This window comes from Ziziphus jujuba, chromosome 1, assembly GCF_031755915.1.
Source record: "Ziziphus jujuba cultivar Dongzao chromosome 1, ASM3175591v1".
Taxonomy (NCBI): Eukaryota; Viridiplantae; Streptophyta; class Magnoliopsida; order Rosales; family Rhamnaceae; genus Ziziphus; species Ziziphus jujuba.
Window position 1 is genome coordinate 43112713 of NC_083379.1, and position 14204 is coordinate 43126916.

General features: G+C 34.7%; 2 protein-coding genes across 2 annotated transcripts; one reads left to right on the forward strand and one right to left on the reverse strand.

Moving 5' to 3' along the window:
- Positions 1-1880: 1880 nt before the first annotated feature.
- Positions 1881-8257, forward strand: LOC107409180 (receptor-like serine/threonine-protein kinase ALE2). The gene is made up of 11 exons (XM_048464011.2): positions 1881-2569; positions 3766-3855; positions 4178-4300; positions 4403-4591; positions 4688-4783; positions 4884-4991; positions 5087-5455; positions 5808-6092; positions 6251-6643; positions 6740-6983; positions 7090-8257. The coding sequence occupies exons 1-11, from the start codon at positions 2494-2496 to the stop codon at positions 7778-7780; spliced, it is 2664 nt and encodes an 887-aa protein (XP_048319968.2). The 5' UTR covers positions 1881-2493; the 3' UTR covers positions 7781-8257.
- Positions 8258-8720: 463 nt separating this feature from the next.
- Positions 8721-13796, reverse strand: LOC125419040 (protein HOTHEAD). The gene is made up of 6 exons (XM_048464020.2): positions 13442-13796; positions 12233-12611; positions 10308-10618; positions 9784-10169; positions 9064-9632; positions 8721-8967 (listed from the first exon to the last, which is right to left on the reverse strand). Exons 1-6 carry the CDS (start codon positions 13515-13517, stop codon positions 8913-8915), a joined length of 1776 nt encoding a protein of 591 aa, XP_048319977.1. The 5' UTR covers positions 13518-13796; the 3' UTR covers positions 8721-8912.
- Between the last annotated feature and the right edge of the window lie 408 nt (positions 13797-14204).

Sequence of the window (14204 nt, forward strand, 5' to 3'; positions counted from 1 at the left end):
AATTCAGTTTTAGCTCAAATAATAAACTAAAGAATAAATTAATGAATTAATCACCCAAAGAACAAACCCAAAAAGCCCATTTGAAGAAAGTCCAGAGAGAGAATATGTACAAATCCAGCCCATTAATTCAAAGAAGCAAAAGCCCAGTAGACTATGTAGTACTGGTAGGCTAGCAGCATGTATAGATATTTTAGCTTTATCATTGTAATAGTCAGAAAAATTGTCAGACACACAGAGAACTAAAAAGAAAAGCAAGTAACATTAAAAGAAGTTTGAAGAAAACCTTTATCTTTGGTTGATTTTGACAGCCACTAGCAAATAATGATTCATGAGTGCAAAGATTTACTTCTCTTTCAAAATGTGAACAATTTTCCAATATAAACATAGTCACTGATACAAATGATAAGTGCAGAAATTTTTCTTTTTCAAATTAACCATTGTCTCAATAAGTGAGGTTGGCCCAATCATATTGCCCTTATATATATCCATAGTTTTGAAGTAGACCAAAATAATAATAATAATAATGATAATAACCATTATTTTATGCTGATCTTTCTAAGAAAAAAATGAAAAGTATAAATGGTTTTATCAGAAACAACACATTTTTTTTTCTACAATCTGAACAACGCTTTTAGATCATCTTGCAACGTTAATTGTACAAAATGCCATTTTATGTTCATAAGAAAATACTAAAAATATGAACCAAAATTCACCGACACCAAATAAGCGTGGCTGATTTGTAGGTTTGTTGCCCATGCGTGAGATGACCGTTTATATAAGAGAAAAGTCAGAGACCAGAAATATTAAATTCCAAAATATAGTGACAGATAGTCATTAAAAAATAAATAATAATAATAAGGTATGGTGAGAGATACCTACCAAATCTTCTGGTCTCATACTTCTTCCACGTGCTCTATGCAGGGACAAATATCTTTCAAATCTTGACTGGGTTCATCATCCATCAACCAAATCAATCAAATTATGCATATTGTCTCATCCGCAAGGCTCTTAGCCGTTTAGAACCTAGAAATAAACCATCTCTACCTCATTAAAATAGATCTTTAATTAACTATCAAAGCCTTAGTTACTTAATTTATACCTTAGTTAATTTATACATAGGAAAAAAAAAAAGAAGAAATAGAGAAAATGATTTCTCTCAAATTGTAGTCCAACATGTGCATTAAATTGTCAAATACTTACACCATGCCTTGTACCATTTAATGTGGCGTAGGTTGCACTCTAAACTAGGACAGTCTAATTTGTGTGGGCTGGGAGACGCATGACATGTGATCATGTCCAAATTTTTGTCCAAGATATATATATATATATTTATATAAATCATCCATGGCCAACCTAGGCAGCTTATATTGAGTGTGCATATGATATATTATCAGTAATAGAAAGATGTTAAGAGATCAACATAAATGGTCTAGTATAGACCAATAGATGATTTCTGTATATGTATAATATACTTGGAAGGTGCTTCTTAAATGCTGAGCTGAAAAAAAAAAAAAAAAAAAAAAAAACCCAGGTTTGAAGCCTGCCAAATCTAAACAGGATTATACCTAACATCATTAAATTAAGAACCATTAAGTTTTATTAATGGACTTCAACTAAACTTTATTTTTCCAAGTGAATGACTTCAACTAAACTTTGATTGTACAATCAGATTCCAAAACAGTGGAGCACTTAGAGGAAAACTACTGGACCACCATTCTGAAAGCCATTGGGACAACTCAAGAGTCATTAGTTGGGTAAGTTAGATATAAAACGGAAAAGAAAGTCAAGATATCTTATAATAACATATTTTTTTATTGTATAAAATGCTTTCAAACCAATAGTAGCATTTGAAAAATGATGGTGCAATATGACAATCATTCCTACAGTTAGCTGAAAAGAAGTCAAGCATTTCCAACTTAAAAAACAATTTGAAAGTGTTTCCTACTTTAAAACCATATATTACAGAATCTCTCTCTTTAATCTTTATCACACAGACACACACATTCTCTCGCTGTATCTCTCTTCTTCAAACCCCACCAAAAGTTTCTTACTTAGCTCTTTTTTTTTTTTTTTTTTTTTTTTTTAAGTGTGTACTGTACTTGCTTTTGGGATTGATCAATTTCCAGCTACCTTTAATCATTCATGAAGAAACAAACTATTCCATTAGCATTGTCTAAGCTCTTTAACTTATTCCAGAGCTTAGTCTAAAAAAAAAAGTACACAGTTTGGTTCTTCTTACCTAATCTATCCTTTTGGATTCATTAATCTATCCTCTCTCATTATTTTTGTGGTACTATATGTGGGTCTGCTTCTGTAAACTAAACTTATTCTTTGGTTGTTCTTTAGCTGGTATACTATTACCCATGTGAAGATTAAGGGTATCTTTCTTATTCCCAGTTTACTTTCTCTTCACTTTATCCTATTCATTGAGATGGTTGGGTTCGAGCTTTGGAGATCTTGAGAATTGAACTTCCTGCTTCGTTTGGGAGAGAAATGGGGGCGCTGCTGATTCTTCTTCTTGTGGAAATATGTTTAACTGCCAATGCTTTGTCATTACATGGATCTGCAGGTAATGGGGTTTGATCCATTTACAGTTTTGATTTTGATTACATTGTTATCTGCATAGGTTTTGAATTTTGAATGAATTTGAGGATCTGGGTTCTCTAAAGCAAGTGTTTTTCTAGCATCAAGGATATATAGGAAGAAGAATGTTGTTTTGTCTAAAAATATTGTTGAATTTTCTTCTCCTTTATATGGGAAATTGGTCATTTCCAATTGTCTGGTTCGAAATTGAAATAATTGAGAATTTGCATTTTCATGATCAATCACTGTGTTTCCTTCAATCATGTTTGCCTAAATTAAGGATTAAAGCTGGCAAGTTCATGAGTTCCAATCAGTCTTATGGTATTTCGATGCTAAAGGCAACCTAAATTATGGGCGCTTGATTGATCCTCTGAGGTACAGATTCAGCATTATGGATGTTCCACCTGTCTACAAGTAATAGCGATGGTTTTATGATAAAAAAGAATTCAGAGTTTCTGAGTGAGCCGTACCTGTACCTGCTTTTAATAATTCTGAGCGGAAACACTTACCTAGCATAAATGAATTTAAAATCCACTGTTTGGTTTTTTGATGCTCCTTTTTCAATTTTAACCATGCATTGTCGATGCAATAGATGATATATATTTATTTTATTAACATAATTTTTTAAAACATAATTAAATTCAAATAAAACATATATAATTAAATATTTTCTGTGTTAAAAAACAAGCAAAAGACCCAGGTCCAGCAAAAGTAACAACGATTTTTTCCATCACAATTTTTGAATCACATAAATATATTCTTTATATAAGGAGAATATTTGAAAATTCAATATTTTGATTCACAATTTTCCTACTAAATTCCACATCCACTCTTTTTTTCCCCCATTGAAACAATGTGTCTGAAAATTTTGAAATGTCGTTAACTGCATTTTAGGAATTATCTGAGAAGGTGTAACTTCTTTTTCTGGTCACTTTCTGTTCGCTTCTAACAGCCAATCAACGTTTATTTCTAGTTTGTTTTTTTTTTTTTTTTTTTTTTTTTTTTTTTTTTTTTCTTTTTTTTGGGGGTGAGGGGGTTTCCAAATAAAAATCTATGTTGTTATGCATGATCTTCATTATCAGATGCTTTTTTCAAAATTTTTTAATTATGAACTAGCATTCAATTGCAGAGTTGCCACTTGTTTTTCTGTTTCATAATGGTGTTAGTACTCTAATGATGCAGATACAGATGAATCATTTCCATGGAGATGGCTGCTAAAACCATCAATAGTTCACCCTTCCAGGCTAGGCAAACAGCCAGTAGCAGTGCCAGGTGAATCTTACAAATAAAATTTTCAATAACGAGCGACTGAAATTGTACACTTCATCCTCAAAGAATATATATTGAAAATTATAAACAATGCTATAATAATCCTTAAGATATTGGCACCTCTTTTCCCACGCTTCCAACTAAACTATAGTAACGCCATACATAATTCATAAAAAAGAATGAAAAAAGTTATCAGATTAACGGAAATTAGCAAAACAGAAAGTTGTACAAGAGATGTTCCTATGATATCAATGTGCATATATAAACCTGCATACTTCTTAAGTTGATCTTTGGATCGATGGATGTCTTCAATTTGATGCCACAGACCAAACTGCCTCTCATATGCATCCTCTCAGCTTTAGCCAGAAAAGACATGGCAAACTGGTAGCACCACCTCTCAACAGGGCACTGCACCATAAATGGCCTTTGCACCACACTCCAGCTAAAGGTAATGGTGAATCTAATTTCCTATCTATTTGTTAAAATCTGAACTAGCAAATAAATTCCATGCTGATGCCTGTTAATAACTAAGAATCTTTTCATTTTGTAGTAATACCTTCAAGTATAGCACTTCCACCTTCTATGTCATTTTCTGGAGGTCCTGCAAGGAAATGGGTGCAGGGTCCTGTATCTTCCCCCTCAATCTCATACTATAAGCATCATCATAGAAGGAGCAAGTTCAACAGCTCAGCACCACAACCAGTTTATAAGGTTCAACCACCTACTTACAGCCAACAAGGTTCAAATCTTGACTAAAACTGCCTCGAACGTAATATTGTATTTCTATTATTGAATTCATTTTTATATCTTCCGACTTATATTAAGAAATAAATAGGACCTTCTGTGTTCCCATTCCCTCCATCAAGAAGCTGGAATTCACCAGCTCCTGCACCTGCATTATCAGCGACATCTCCCACAAGCCACTATAATAGTATGGGAAGCCTCACTTTGGCTTTTGCTTTAATTTTGTATATACTCTGAATATTGTTACTGAAATGTTTTTCATTTTGAATATGTTTCGTCTCTACAAGTGCCCACTTTTCAACCTTCAGTTTCTCCAGTGGGTTCTTCCTTCCAGACAACAAAGACTCCACCACCATCACCGGTTTTGGCATTACCACCTCCACCTCCTAATGAAGGTAAGCATGTGCTTTTCATTTCTTCTTCGTTTGGAAATAATTCAAATTTTTGTTGTGGACAAAGAGTTTATTAGTTGTTTTCATTCTGCTTGTAGATTGTTCGTCAGTGACATGCACAGAACCCTTAACATATACACCTCCTGGGTCACCCTGTGGTTGTGTTCAGCCAATTCAAGTTAAACTTCGCCTAGGTGTTGCAATATACACATTCTTTCCTTTAGTTTCAGAGCTGGCAGAGGAAATTGCTGCCAGTGTTTCACTAAACCATAGCCAGGTTCGCGTAATGGGAGCAGATGCAGATAGCCAGCAGCTAGACAAAACTGCTGTCCTCATTAACTTGGTACCTAAAGTAAAATTTAAGGAAGAAACTGCATTTGGTATCTATAGGAAATTCTGGCGCGGACAGGTTTCAATAAAGGCTCCTCTCTTTGGTGATTATGAAGTACTGAATATTCAGTTTCCAGGTTGAAAATCCTAATCACCTTGGGATGCTTTTAATTCAACATAAATTTACTTCTCATAAGTTTGATAAAGTTTAATACTATGAGTTTTTAGCTCTTGTCAAGTTCAATAGGAACTTCCAATTGTCATGGTAGTACTTAGATGGGGCTTTCAGTTTCCATTTCATGCTGTGGATGAAGAGATAACCTTCTTTTGATTGTAATTATAACGACCTAGCACTAACGTTAACTAATCAACCTACAGAAATATCTTGTTTTTAATTTGCTTAAATTTTTTTTTTTTCCCTTTTATGTTACATCTAAACCTTAACAGCCTTTATTATTTTTATTTGTGAAAATTCTTTCTTCTGTACAGGTCTTCCACCTTCTCCTCCTTCAGCACCTTTTAGCATTTCGACCATAGACAATGGGCCACACGCTGGCAAAGAAAACCCATTAAAACCTTTAGGAGTTGATGTGACAAGGAGAAGAAATGATGGGCTAGGCAGAAGCATGTTGGCTGTAATTGTTCTATCATCTGTCACGGCCTTTATTGTATGTTTGGGAGTTGTTTGGCTTTTGCTGTTGAAATATGGACCACATGTCCATCAACCTGAACATACTCCACAAGCTTTAACATCTACCCCTGCAAAAGAAACAGGTACTAGCCTTTCATCAAATTCTCCAAATTGGGCATTTTAATTTTATGCACCACAAGATTATAATTATTTTGTTGTCAAAAATGCAATTTCATGCTATCAGTGACTTCTGTCGGTGATATAATTTTTAAGCTTTTATTTTCAAAAATTCCTGCAACAGGAGTATCCAGGCTTGCATATTTGGGGAGCACGCAAGGTTCTAGATCAATGTCCTTTAGTTCCGGCACAATGACTTATACCGGCTCTGCTAAGACATTTACTTTAAATGACATAGAGAGGGCTACTAATAACTTTGATGCTTCAAGAATACTTGGGGAAGGAGGTTTTGGCCTTGTTTACAGTGGCATTTTAGATGATGGAAGAGAAGTGGCTGTGAAGATTCTAAAAAGAGATGATCATCATGGTGGGAGAGAATTTTTGGCAGAAGTTGAGATGCTTAGCCGTTTGCACCATAGAAATTTGGTTAAGCTAATTGGTACATGCACAGAGGAGCAAACTCACTGCCTAGTCTATGAACTTGTACCAAATGGGAGTGTCGAATCTCATTTGCATGGTACATACAATCTCAACATATACTTTTTTCTGATTGAAGTGTTGAATATGTAGGGGTTCGTATACTTTTAAGGTTTGATCCTTTTATGCTCTACAGGTGTTGACAAAGAAACTGATCCCCTTGATTGGGATGCTAGAATGAAAATTGCTCTTGGTGCCGCTCGAGGCTTAGCCTATCTGCATGAAGACTCAAATCCACGTGTTATACATAGAGACTTCAAGTCCAGCAACATCTTGTTGGAACATGACTTTACACCAAAGGTTTCAGATTTTGGATTGGCTAGAACAGCATTAGAGGAGGGAAACAGACATATCTCTACACATGTTATGGGAACTTTTGGGTATATGAACTTTTGCATATTTCGGATTGTGTTTGTTCCTTTATGTTCTTTGTGTTTCTTCTCTCATTTTGAAGATCTATCTCATGCTGTGAACTTCCTGTTCCAGTTACTTGGCACCAGAATATGCAATGACTGGTCATCTCCTAGTGAAAAGTGATGTGTACAGCTACGGCGTTGTCCTTCTTGAGCTTATAACAGGCAGAAAACCAGTAGACCTGTCTCAGCCTCCAGGTCAAGAAAATCTTGTTGCCTGGGCTAGGCCACTGCTCACAAGCAAGGTTGGTTTAGAAACAATAATAGATCCGGCCATAAGGTCTCAAATCTCATCTGATAGCTTGACTAAGGTAGCAGCAATTGCTTCAATGTGTGTACAACCAGAAGTATCTCACCGTCCTTTCATGGGTGAAGTTGTTCAGGCCTTGAAGCTGGTGTGTAACGAGATTGATGAAACAAAAGGTCTAGATTCAAGATGTTGCAGCCAAGAGGCTTTTTTGGTTGATGCAGACAGTGATATTAGAGTAGTCTCAGGTGAGATTATGGAAGCCTCACAGTCACATGACACACTTCCTGAGCATGGTTCTAGGCGTGAAACAAGAATACCATTATCAACATCGGATTTGCTGAGTGCTTCTGTGGGAGTTGAAGGCCAGGAATTTGGATCTTTTAGGAGATATTCTAGTTCAGGACCTTTGAAAACAGGTAGAAGAAAACAGTTTTGGCAGAGGTTGAAAGGTTTGTCTAGAGGCAGCACAAGTGAACATGGATTTTCTTTGAAATTGTGGCCAGAATCTCGTTAGGTATTTGCTAAAGCCTCACATACAAAATTCTCTTTCAATTCGTATTTTCTCTCATGTAAGTTTGGTGCATGGAGAAAGTAGAAAGAACCTTTGTATGATGCAGTAAATATGTCTTGAGAGAAGCTTTAGGAGATCTTTGCCTTTCAAGTCTAGGATTTTCTGTTTTTTAGCAAATAATCTGCTATGTTGCTTCTTGCCTTTTTTTATTGGTGCCATTTTTGTAATAATTGCTGTTGGGTTCATTTGAAATTAGTCTCTTGATTAAGTGCAATGCCTTTTCCCTGTTTAAAAAAAAAAAAAAAGGTAGATATATTAGTTTCTCTTCTGTAGTAAAATATGAAACATTTCAAAATTGTGAGTTGTTGTGAGTAAAATTAAACTTTGAATCTCGTTTTATGATATTATTAATGTAATACTATATAACTAGCTAGCTTATGCGGCCAATCTCTAAGATGAGTTGGTGACCAAATTCAACCTCCTTGGCCTCTAATCTTTTCTTGTTCTTTTCTTTTTTACTTTAATTTTCTTCTTATTCTTGTTGTTTGTTGCAGTATCTTTTATTTTCCATTTGTAGCTAGTGGAACTAAATATTTATGGCGTTGGAAAACCAGAAATCCTATAAAATCACCAGGATACCATCATTTGTTTGAATGTACAAGTTATATTTCCTATAATGCCATCCATGTTTTTTAGATTTTCATAACCAAGAATGATCCATTGAAGGAACATCAGAAGTCCTCGATAAATGTTTTCTCCATTTGGTTGCTCAGAAAACCAGAAAAGGAAAACCGAATCTTATAATTGAGAATGTGTCTTCCTTCTCTCTTTTTTTTCTTTTTTTTTAAATTCACACTAAATATTTAAGGAAATTCAAAGCATTGTATTTCCTTTTACTGAAGTAATCGTGGCAACCAAACGGGTCAAGGTTGACTAAAGTAGGTCAAGGAAACTATAGTAACATTAATTAAAAACAAAACGGAAAACATATTTTTCCACAGTGGCAAGCCTATAATTTTACATATATAGTTGCTTGCTAAGAATTATAATAATTAAACTAAATTACGTTTCCACAAAATCAACTACCAATCCTTAATTATATATATCCTGCATGCCTATCATACCACCTTCTTCCTTATATACCAGCTTCTCTTCCCAATCTGTCTCTCAAGATCTTCACTCCCATATACCTGCATAGCACCCAAAAAAAAAATATATATATATATATATATATATTAACATAATCTGCAACTTAGCTTTGTTTAATTATGAGATAATATGTATACCTTCCCATCATCATGACAGTGGCTTGAGGATTAGTCCCCGGGGATTCATTGAAAGTCGAGCCATCAACAACTCTGAGCCTTTTCACACCAAGAACCTTGTAGTCATGGTCAACCACCTTCCCTACATGACAACCTCCATGGTAGTGCCAGATTGTGATCACAGTGTCTTTGCAAAATTGTTCTAGTGATTTGGTGTCATTGGTATGTTTGGGTATAAGGTTAACATTTGCCTCCACACTCATGTTGAGCAACTTCTCTACTGTTTGTTTGTCACACTGTGTGTAGTTGGTGAAGTGTTGGGACTGCACTACTTTGGTGGCCATGCGAATCCCATCAACGCAGCGTTGAAGATCATACGGATGAGCAAAGTAGTTGAATGTGACCTCGGGGTTGTCATCCACGTTGGTGTTGATCAAGCTGAGATGGCCTGTTGAAATTGGGTTAGCAATTTTTTCGAGAATGAAGCCTCCTTTGAATGCTTCATGAGGCAAATATCGTTTGCGTCTGATGTAAGCTTGAACGGCTTCTGGTGTTCTTTGTTTTGGAGGAATTGTAGAGAGCTGCCCAATCTGACATCATATAAGATATCACAGAAATCGGTTAAACTTCAAACGAAAGCACAAAAAAGAATAACTTGTAATTGAAACTTTTGAATTAATGGAACTTTCTACTATTGGTAATAATTAATGAAAATCATTTTTGAAAGAAAAATGTTGTGACCTCAGCTGACATGATTCCATGGTGGCATTGAATACTATCCTTGGACTGTCCAAATCCACTGCTACCTTCAATGTAGACACCCATCTTGGTTATTCCAACAGTTTGTATCAATGTCTGCTCCACTGGTCTATTGCTAGGAACAAAGATTGTATTCATGGGATTATCGGCCATGCCTTTCCCAACAAATTCATTCTCCAGAACCACTGAAATGTTCATCTTCCGGAGATGAGCTTTTGGTCCAATGCCACTAAGCATTAGCATTTGAGGAGTCCCAATAGCTCCACAAGACAATATTACTTCACTTCGTGGTTTATCTGCAAGAATTGCCTGATGCAGATTCCCATTCTCGTCTTTGAATATGACTCCCACTGCCTTTGGTCTCTTCCCTGTTGGAAGATAAACATCAAGCACTCAATCAGTTCTAGGCAACCGAATTTTCTTCACAGTTTTTTTTGTTTCCAAATGCACCAACGATTAATTATATTATGTTGAAATGATAATGTCTAGGATATTTGGTAGCATACTTGATGTGTCAAAAACCACTTTTTGGACGGTGGCATGGAGAAGCACAGTGAGCTTCTGAGGGTTTCCAGAAGCTAGAAGTTCAGCAGCAGTATGGCGCCGGCCAAACCTATCGAAAATGGTTCCACCAACCTTGGTTCCATAGATGTGATCATAGGTGAATCCATTGAAAGGTGACACCCCAACATCCAAAAGGCTGTCTCTAAAAGCAGTTTGCCATGGTGCAGGATTTGGCCTGTGAACAATTTGCTTTTCAACCCATGGATATGACTCATTTACTATCTTGGCGTCCCAACCCACACTCTTTATGAACCTGAAAACCAATTAGCTTCAACATTAATAATTACAGAATTCTATTATTGAGATCCTTAGCAATCAAATATATCTCAATTCTCAAGAAAAATCTGTTAATCTACATCAACAGTTTGAGCCAATTCAGCTGTACTACAATTGATATCAATGTTATCTCCTGACCTTTTCACTTAGAGAGAGATATGTCACATATTTCATATGAAAATTTTATTTCCAAGTATAATCACCTGGCACTTATTTCTTCACGGGTATCATATGTGATTGTTTCAAGTCTTAAAAGAAGAATGCAACCTTAAAAAGAAGAGTATAAGTCGAGGAAATAGAAAACTTAAATAAGAAAAAAACTCCCTTTTTTCTCAGCCAGAAAAATTTAAAATTTTTGTTGCTAGGTAGGTATGTTAGGAGTCACATAAATGAGGTTGTAATTCGCTTGTAATACAATATGGACCACCTGGCTCAGAGTTCATGACTAGCTTATAAATGTTACATCTTTCTTTTACAACCTCTACTACTACTAAATAATTATTTCTCTGCAAGCAAAATTGTGCTGGAAAAGGGACCACCAACTAACATTTAATGAAAAATCTTTTTTAGGAAAGGAAAAATAAAAATAAAATAAAATAAATGAATGGAAATCATAAATGTTTTGATATATAGTACAAAAACATGGTCATGAATATCATATGGTCACCATCAATATTCTTAAAACCTTTTATAAATTGTTCCCAACCAGTAGGATCATCTCTAATAAGCAAATCAACATCTAAATAAATTGTACGCTTTAGTCTAGATAATCATGAGTAGTAGTACTCTAGGATAATGACTTTTCTAGTGTATAGAAATTTCTAAGACAAATCTAATTGTGACTAGCTTCGATGACAATATATACAAGTCATTGACTGGCCCATCAAAAAACAAAACCAATCTTTTAAATACTCATGGTTGTCTGTGGATGGGAGTTTTATATACGCTTTTCTTATCACTTTGTATCTTAAAATAATATCTGTGTTTTTCAATACACTAAATGAAACTTACAACATATAATGAATTAGAAGACAATTTTTTAGTTAGTATTTGTCATTTTGATTGATAGCTAAGGCGATCTATATCATTTTGAAAACATGAATTTCCACCAAGGAAACTAAATGGAAAGGAGGTTGTCAAGTCATTTTTGGTGCGAGAATTATGAGGGACTTTAACTTGAAAAAAGTAGAAATACTTTTAACATAAATTTCGGCAACCACAAACTCAGCCTCGAAAGTCTTGAAATCAATGCCTGCCTATATTGTTCAGAAAGTCATTTACTTATTTGGTGGTGAAGGACTATATGTATAAATATAAGCACAAAATGATCACAAGCACTTTTGAATGATTTTTGCAAGCTCAAATTAATCTTGCCCCTCTATTTTCATTTTTATTTTGTTTTTCCTCAAACTCACATAGTAAAACACACATTGAATTCCTTCAATTTTTCTCTGTCAATTTAGTTGTAGCAAAAGAGGAATCTAATTAAGGGCCAATCCAGTTTCCACATGCTAAAAATTGAACTTGGTAAAATTAAGCAATAAAACTTCCTTTTTTTTTTTTTTCCCAAAAAAGTAAAATGTATATATACCTTGTGCTTGCTCTAGTATAGAAACCAGCATTGATGCAAGTACCACCACCCAAAACCCTAGCCCTAGCATTAAGTACTCCATCGGTGGAAATGAAAGCTTGGGAAGCAGAAGTAGGTGAGGTATCAGCCAATGTAATGTGGAAGTTCTTCAAGAACGAAACATTTGCATTGGAGAAAGGAACACCTCCTCTTTCAAGCACAAGAACACTGTAATTCTTTGAGAGTGTGGCAGCCAAGGGACATCCAGCTGTGCCACCTCCCACTATTATGTAATCAAAGCCATTGTTACTTCCTTTTGATGAAAATGATGATGAAGATGATGAGAAAGAGCTTGCACGTTTGATAAATGGGTATCTAAATTCATAGATATTCTCCTTCCCTGCAAATCCAATTGATCTTCTTGTCAAACTCAGGATCTTCTAATTTCTCTACCAAAAAGTTTCCATTTTTTTCACCACATAAATGTTTTTTCTTTATACTCCAAGCAAGTGAAATAAAAGAATCAAAATGATCAATGAAAAACTTTGACAAATAATTGAAGGTTTTCGTTTTCATGTACAAAAATAAATATTAATGGGTATCTGGCTATCTTTTTTAGTAAGATTAAGACCTGAAAAAAAAAATTATACTTAATTGATTACCCACAATTAAGGAGAATATATAAGGAAATTAAAAAGAATGAGGGTACTTTACTTTAATGGCAATCCTAATCTTATAAATGAGAAATTTAAAAGAGAAACAAAATAAAAAGGAGAAGAAAAATGGAGAGAACATGCTTTGACAAGGCCTTAGGAAAAAGCCACATATAATTTTTTTGCTTCTTTTACACTACAGTTGGCACCCTGCATTAAAAAATGCAAAATACTTGTATATGTACCTAATTGATCAACAAATCTCAAGGCCATTTAAAGGTGAAGAGAAAGAAAATAAAACCATCCAACTCAGTTTGCTTGGTAAGAAAAGGAAATCATTTTAAGATTTTAATCTTGGTCACCCTCTTTGATTTCAAATAAAAAACGCCAAAACCCATGAAACCAAAAGAACAAACAATGCATACAAAGAGATTGAGACAGAGACAGAGACAGAGAAAGAAGAATGTACATTAAGAGAGAGACAGAGACAGAGAGCATGAAGATGGAAAACAAAGAGAAATATGTAGGTAGAGAAGGTGAAGATGACATAAAAGAAGTAGGCTATAGGCAAAAGAACCTTGTGAAGAAGAGAGAAAGTTGAAGAGCCACAGAACCAAAAAGCCAAACAGCTTCAGTGCTCCAACTAAATCCATTGAGTAAAGCAGACAAGGACCTCAGAAAAACACTCTCAGAAGAAGTTGGCTGATGCTCTCTTCTACTTCTATGTGGCTTTCTCTGGTTGGCCTTGTTTTGTGTGTTGTGTGTGTGTGTATATATATATACTTGAATATTACAAACATATATAATTCTAGAAAATTAAAATAAATATTCCAAGTACACACTGTTACTATATTATGATCTTGCTCTAAAAGAGAAAAAACAAAAAATAAAAAAAAACTTCAAAGCATCCAGCAGCTCTAAACTGTATTTAATTTCCACTGGAACTACAACTGGAAAACTCATTTAATAGTGAAATGAATGCCACAGTTGGAGTTAGGAAGCTATGACCGTTGGATTTAACTCTCCTTCAATCTGAATCATCTGATCAAATCCATCTCTCTTTGGTACAAAGACAGCTCACTTACCTGCCTAGCTATACTATGAACGAATCTCTCTCTCTCTCTCTCTCTCTCTCTCTCTCTATATATATATATATATATATATGTGTGTGTGTGTGTGTGTGTGTGTGTGTGTGTGAATATATATTTGTTAACTACTACTGATATGAAATAACTATCCATAAAAATTACTATAGTTAGATACTTTGAAAAAAGAACTTGGTCATTGTATATAAGAAAAATGAATAATTCCCCGTTAAAGTTACTTGTTAGGGTAATCTG

Coding starts and splice junctions, on each gene's coding strand:
- LOC107409180 (XM_048464011.2), top strand. CDS start 2,494: ATGGGGGCGCTGCTGATTCTTCTTCTTGTGGAAATATGTTTAACTGCC. Junction 3,856..4,177: donor ACAGCCAGTAGCAGTGCCAG/GTGAATCTTACA, acceptor TTGATGCCACAG/ACCAAACTGCCTCTCATATG. Junction 4,592..4,687: donor ACCTACTTACAGCCAACAAG/GTTCAAATCTTG, acceptor AGAAATAAATAG/GACCTTCTGTGTTCCCATTC.
- LOC125419040 (XM_048464020.2), bottom strand. CDS start 13,517: ATGGATTTAGTTGGAGCACTGAAGCTGTTTGGCTTTTTGGTTCTGTGG. Junction 12,612..13,441: donor CTTTCTCTCTTCTTCACAAG/GTTCTTTTGCCT, acceptor TTGGATTTGCAG/GGAAGGAGAATATCTATGAA. Junction 8,968..9,063: donor ACTGTCATGATGATGGGAAG/GTATACATATTA, acceptor GGTGCTATGCAG/GTATATGGGAGTGAAGATCT.